Source organism: Necator americanus, chromosome III (genome assembly GCF_031761385.1).
Source record: "Necator americanus strain Aroian chromosome III, whole genome shotgun sequence".
In the NCBI taxonomy this organism is placed as follows: domain Eukaryota; kingdom Metazoa; phylum Nematoda; class Chromadorea; order Rhabditida; family Ancylostomatidae; genus Necator; species Necator americanus.
Genome location: NC_087373.1, coordinates 27,850,358 through 27,857,182, shown reverse-complemented (window position 1 = coordinate 27,857,182; position 6,825 = coordinate 27,850,358). Strand labels below are relative to the sequence as shown.

At 42.5% G+C, this 6,825-nt stretch overlaps 1 protein-coding gene across 1 annotated transcript; it reads right to left on the bottom strand.

The window, feature by feature from the left end:
* Nucleotides 1–368: 368 nt before the first annotated feature.
* On the bottom strand, nt 369–5,744 carry RB195_011153 (uncharacterized protein; the record flags this gene model as incomplete). Its single annotated transcript, XM_064192456.1, has 10 exons — nt 369–489; nt 589–700; nt 1,199–1,289; nt 1,354–1,437; nt 2,420–2,559; nt 2,640–2,731; nt 4,757–4,863; nt 4,953–5,038; nt 5,102–5,181; nt 5,719–5,744. The coding sequence occupies 10 exons, from the start codon at nt 5,742–5,744 to the stop codon at nt 369–371; spliced, it is 939 nt and encodes a 312-aa protein (XP_064050039.1).
* Between the last annotated feature and the right edge of the window lie 1,081 nt (nt 5,745–6,825).

Below are 6,825 nucleotides of genomic sequence, written 5' to 3'. Positions count from 1 at the left end.
ATGTAGTGGCGTACATACGTGTTTTGTTGATTTTACATTAAAAAAAACTATGGATGGATACCGCAAAACCATTTAAATGTAGTGAGTTGAGAAATAAGAATAATTTATGTATCTGGTCAGTATTTTTGAAAAAACATTAGCGAGGTAATTACAATTTACAATCACATTAATTCATAATTACTCTTACATGTACATATCTATCGAATGGTTTCTAACAATTTTAAGACTTTCGCTCGGGAAAAAATAAGGAATGTTTGACTCGTAACTACTAAGTGACATGTGTCCTCGGGCTTCGGACACCTTCTTCTAGATTTTTAACAAATTTATGAATACATACATCAATCCTAGCAAACAGTAAAATCTTAAAACTAATCGACTGGTTTCCTCCAGTACTTATTAAGCAGATCAATTATAGAGTCGTAGATCATGAACGTGATAGCGACATCGATCATAACTCGACTCAGTCGCGGTACGGCTCCTTTGTAGAAACTGAAAACAATGTCGTTTTTCGGGCGAATGGGCGAAAATTGGTCCCCATGCCAACTCTAACTCAAGAAAATACGATATGAAGTATTGAAGGAATCTTACGCGAAGAATCCCTCATTCCTCCAAATCTGAAGTGCGCAGTCGAAAGAGTTTTTGTACTTTTTCGATTCCAATCCTTGCATTCTTGTTTTGACAACATCAATGGGTGTGTTTCCTAAAGTAACAAAGATTATTTTCTAAAAAAAAATACGGGCAGTAATATTTGTGAGGAAGAAGGTGAAGTTTTCATAATTGGTATGTTTTCTTAAAAACTAACCGGTAATGGTGCTATAGCATGCTAGGTTCAAATACCGTACTTAAAATCGGAAACTTTTCCACTCCGAACCTCCAACGAAAACTTATTTTCATAGAAATTTAGCAATGAAACAGTTGAGTACAAAAGTTTGGTGTTGTAAAATAGTTTGATGGTACAAAAACACTGTATTCATGGTCTGTACTCAGTGATCTGTAAGTAGAAAATAAGGCTTGAGGGAAAGAAATGCATTCGAGATATCAAGTACAATCTTTAGAACGTGTAAAACCAAGGACCACAATATTATATCTCATATTCCAGCTTATGAAATAAGAAAAGATGTGTTCTATGGATTTTCAGGACATTCAGGAAATATCTCGAAAATGCTAATCAATCGAAGGGAAACGTTAATCAAATTACCGTAAACGGAACAGAAACCAGCAAAACCACCCATAAGTCCTACTATAGCTTTTGGAACAACAACCGAATTGTCTCCGCCTCTATACCAATCCTAAATGATAGCTATGAAAAAGTATAAACATTGTTTTGGACCTCATCCTGACGATTACGCTGACCTTTAAAGTCTCCATGACGAAAAACCGAATTGCTTGATTAGTGCCTTGCTTCATCATTGTAGCAGTAACTCCTTTGTAGACGCCCTGAAGACATGTACATATTTTCGTTTTTATCTATTATTTTTATATCTGTCATATCTTACATTTCTTACATTTATATTTCACATTAGTTCATTATTTTATTTAGTTCGCGAAAATTAACGCAAGAAGTTCTAACGACACTGATACTTCCAGATATTGAGCAAGTTTGTGAATGTATTTTTATCGTAATAGTCGGAGACACTTTTATGTTTTATTTTACAAATATGATCGTTTTCTACAAACTAAAACGTAGAAGGTCTTACACCCGACATAGAAGGAATAAAAAAAAATTCTCGAAAATTTCCCTGGAATTCTTTCCCCTCTGCGGAAGAGTTTAATGGCAGAACACTACGAAATTAGCTATGATGGGATCTCTCCACGAAAAGATGGTTAGGGCTGTAGATCACGGGCATTAGCGCGGTCACGCTCGATTCCCTCTAACTGTTCTGAAAAACGGCGTGGGAAACGGCCGAGTTTCCCTACGAGGCACCTAATGACGTGTAACGTATGCGAGCGAGCGTATAGTGAATCTGTCTCTGGTCCTGTTTCACCCGCTCGCTGGTAGATGGAGCACGTATGCCCTGAGCTGTCACGCGTGACACGTTGTTAAGTGCCTCGTAGGGAAATTCGATCGGCAAGACGGTTTCCACGCTGTTTTTCGGGATAAGTGGGCGGAATTGGATATGATTTCGCTCATTCTTGTGATGTCCACCGCTCAGCCAATCTTTTCGTGGAAAAGTTCCAACATCGTAAATTTTGAGATACGCAGCGTATCAAGAGCACCCTTTCCTCACTACATGCCATGCCATCAGGCATCGATCACTAACGAGTAGTTGTCTACGGCTGGAAGTTTCTGTTCGGAACTTTTTCTCTAATCTAACGTTTAGTTCCCATCAGATCGGCAGATGCACATGTTTGCTTTTCACAAAAGGATCTAATTTGGGAACATCAAAACATCATGTACTGCTACGATGATTTTTCTTACTCCAATTCCCTCATCCTTGACAATGCAACTGAGACCGTGAATAAAGCCTCTGAAACGGGGATTCGGCAGCGCCCGGTCGTGAATAAATTTCACTTTGATAGTTTCCATAGGTGTGACGGCGAAAATTGCCTCCGAAACACCTGGAAAGGATTAAAGAAAATTATTTGATCAGTTGAGGAACACGTGAGCTTCTATGCAATGATGTAATAGTGAAACCTACCAGCTCCAAGGCCGCATCCAAGTCGTTGTAGAGGAGTAAGATTTCCCCGCTCATCCTTCACCTTTCCCTTGAGGTATTCGAAAGTACCGAACCTGTAACGAACACTTCAGGATCTCGTTCGGTCAAAGGATAAAGTGTCTGGCGTTAATCAATCCGCTTGCGGTGCGCCATCACGTTCACTTCAATTCAGAATCGTTTTAGGTTACGAACGTGTAACTAGCCTATACTTGTGACTTGCGGTGGCTAGTAAATGTGTCGAGTCAATGTTTTTATCCTCCCAGACAAGTATAGTACCAGTTTATCAACCCCGGAGGGATGAAAGGCTTAGTGAGCACTAGGGCGGATTCGAACCTCTTATCGATTGTGCAAGGGGAGAGCTATTGGCTGTTGCGAAATGTTGACAGCAAACCTTTTGACGAATTTTCTTCTTAAACATCAGTAGTTTAACACAGCAATCATTAAGCTTCAGCTTTCAGGAATTCGATGGCGAGACGTAGGAAAATCTACTTCAGCTTCGCGATTCTTCTGATGTATTCTTCTGGGCGGGTGTAGCCCAGTCGGGAAGAAGTTCCGCTGTGGCTGCACGATCGATCGGAAGTTCGAATCCATTCTAGTGTCAACGAAGCCTTTGATCCCTTTGGGGTCTAAACGGACGGTTCTGAAACCCTTTAGGAGCAACCAAGCCCTGCATTCTTCCGATGTCGATGCCAAATAGACCTATCTTCCCACCATCGTCGATGAATTGGTACCACACTTGTCTGGAAGGATAAAAAAACACTGACTTGATTCGTCAGCTAACTCCCTTGGATCATTATGCAGGTTAGACAAGCGTTCGTCGACCCCAACGATTTTGAGTTGACGCGAACGTCGTGGCGCATCCCAAGCGGATTGATCAACGCCGTGCGCTTCATCCTACACTTTATACTTCTTTGGTAGAACTTGGGATCATGTGCGATGAGGAGTTTGATGCATGTCTCGCTGATCGTAGCCTCCTGGTGGCGACTATGAAGTGCCCAAGCCGTTCCCGACAATTCGACTCGGAGACCTTGAACCCCGTTCCTCGAGGCAGATAATGCAACACAATTGTAAGCGAGCGATAAGGAACGTGTGTACAGAACTTCCCTTGATCAAATGATGATGCAACATCGATCCCTCACATTGTGTTTTTCACTCAAAGTTTCATTTGATTCTTCATCACAATGCCAACGATACGAGGACGATACGTTATCTGCGTGGGGTTCGAGTTGGACTTTTTTCAGTTTATAGTTCACGCTTTACGCAGCGATAAGGATAGTATCCAGATAGCGATGGCGCGACTCATTGAACACTGTAAAATCTCTGTTGACATAAGAACACATAGCGTACTAGATACAAACTCTACGGAAAAGTTTAGGGGTGGGGCGATTTCCTCTCCGAAAGTGATTTTGTACTTCGCCTGAGAAATGTTCGAGATGGTTCCCGATTCGATCATGTTGTCAGTCTTTGAACTGGATGCAATTAGTTACAATTTACAATGGAATGAGTTACTCTCACGTACTTTCATCTACTTGAAGATACTACTTCACTTTTCGCATAATAATTAATCTTTGGTTTAACCTAATTCAGCAAATGACTAATTTAGAAGTAAAAAAAATATGTGATTTGAGTTCTTTTTTGCTTTGCTTGGTGTCGAATAAACCAAATGCATAGGCGTGTCAAAACGTCCTGAACCCTGCTACGTGGGACCATCGCAAACAGCAGCGATGAATGGTGTTAGCGGAAGCATTCCCCGACCTGAGTCGCAACGCTCGCGCACCGCTTCGGGCGCATCCGCCCACTCAACTGCACCACGCTTCAGGTCGTTTTCACCCGACGTTGCAAATTCGAATTTCCTCGCTCCAAAAGGTGCCGAACACGTCCAGCAAAGCGAGCAACGCTTGCTCTTCTTCGGCTTCACGTACACCTGTTCCTTCCTTTGTACTTCCCAATCAAAGCCACAACGCGGTCATTCAGTACAACACATTTGGGGCTGACTAAGTCTATTTGCACTAACTGATCCCCATCTCGCATGAAACCACCAGAGAAATTTTCCCATCCTGTATATTGGCATCTACACAGGAAGAGTCATGCTAAATCACCTGAATGACGACTTGGGGATTGACCCGTATACAAGTATTGACAATCCTCTATAAAGTCCAAAAAAGCCATGGGATCGCACAGTTTGTTTCACACAGTCAATGGGACCCTAAAAAGAGAGTGGAATGGTTTGTAGCTTCCACATGTGATTACAGAATCACAAAATAGCAAATGGAAACAGAGTAAGGACTTCATCACCTTGAATTTTGGTTGTGCAGACCTTTCGTCGAGTTGTAACTGCGTCTTCACGTATTCGGTTGGGTATGTGATACAAATTTCAATGCCTGTAGAAAAGAAAAATGTCATTAGATATAGTATGCTGCTAACTGAGCTATTTGCAACCGTACCTCCCGTGATTCCACCGATGACAATGCCTCGACAAGTGTTTTCTGAAGGGCCATAACGCTTCCACAACGAGAGGGTTCCGCTGAAAAGAGAAGTTTATTGTGCTCTGTTCTGAACGTCGTGCACCTAATCCCAATCGATAATTTTTGGAAATGAAGGATTAATGAATCAATAGGTCTTTTCATTGTAAAATTGTTCGAAGGTATTAACAATGATTTATAAGCAGCCTTCCAAGAAATTGTCGATGCTGGGATCTCTTCACGAAAAGATAAGATTAGGACTGTAGATCACGAGGATGAGTGCGACCTCCCTAATGGCCCTTATAAACGGGGTGGGAGATGCCCCTGGCGATCGGATTTCTCTACGAGACACCTGGTGACGTGCCACATCTGCAAACGCAGACGCACGCTACGCAGTGTGAGTGAGCAGCTGACGCTGCCTCTCCCGCTCGCTGTTTTAGGGAGAATAGGGAGGCGGAATTAGGCGTGATCGCGTTCATACTTGTGATCTACATCCCTAACCCTATCTTTTTATAGACCTAATCCTATTTCTTTATGAAGAGATCCCAAAATCGTCAATTTCGTGATATACTGCGGTCAACTATGAGAAAATAACTCACGGAGAAACAGGCTTGACCTCTGTCATCGCTTACGACGTTGGGAGAACGAGGTGGTTCCCCTCGGGTGGAACCTGTAGTATAGAAAGGTGTTATGGTAGCATTCTACGTCGAAACATCCTCGAAATTTTCGAAATCGCAGTAATTTGCACAACATCGCTTGACAAAACTTTAGTCAAATAGATAAAATTACATTACACACATACAGTAAATAGGACATGAGACAGCAAAATGGAAGAAGACCGGTCGAAATGTTCGAGTTTCTATGGACCTTGACGTGATGTTACAGTGAGTGTACCAGTCTTTCATGAGCTGTACACGAGATTGCTTTGATTGATTTTAGTGGCTAACTTTTCGGCGAATTTGATTCTTTTGAGCCTGTAGACGACTCGATCCACAATTTAAAGAGATCTTCCCACAGCCACGCAGGCGAAATTTCATTTTCCTATTTTCCATCCTATTCTTTATTTTCGAACATCTTTAGGTTTTCATCTTGTCAGACTGCAAAGTTCTGACAAGATTAGTTTCGAGGTCAGTCCCCTTGCAAAAGAATCTAAGAGGTTAGCTCGCGAATGTTCGAAAACTTCTCTGACACGTGCTTGAAGTCCTGAAATGAACGTCTCCCGACTACGCGTTAACTAGAGGCATGCTGTTCTGGATTTGAATGGAACATCCGAATCATTTGCGTTTGTGATCAGTCAGATGGGTCACTGTCAATGCTGCTCGAATTTGAGGTGGGTTGGTTTGATCTTGTGGCTGGGTTGGTAAACAAGCAATAGGCATAGTTTTGTCTGCCTAGTTGTTGAGAGATCCGTTCTGTTGGATTGCAGATCGTATCGCTATTTACTCACCTTCTGAAGAAGGCCTAGGACTGTTGGTTAGTAAAATCAAGTAGCAATCTCTTTTATAGTAGGGTCAAAACGACAAGAAGCACGGTGCAGTTGCGTAGGTGGCTGCGCTCGAAACGGCGCGGTAGGGAAAGCGGTTTAAATCCAGGTGGGGCCATCGCGAATTGTAGCGAAGGATGATTCTAGCAGGGGTCCCCTCTCGATCCTAACCGCTCCTGTCCACCACACCGCTTCGAGCGCAGCCGCCTACGCAACTGCACAG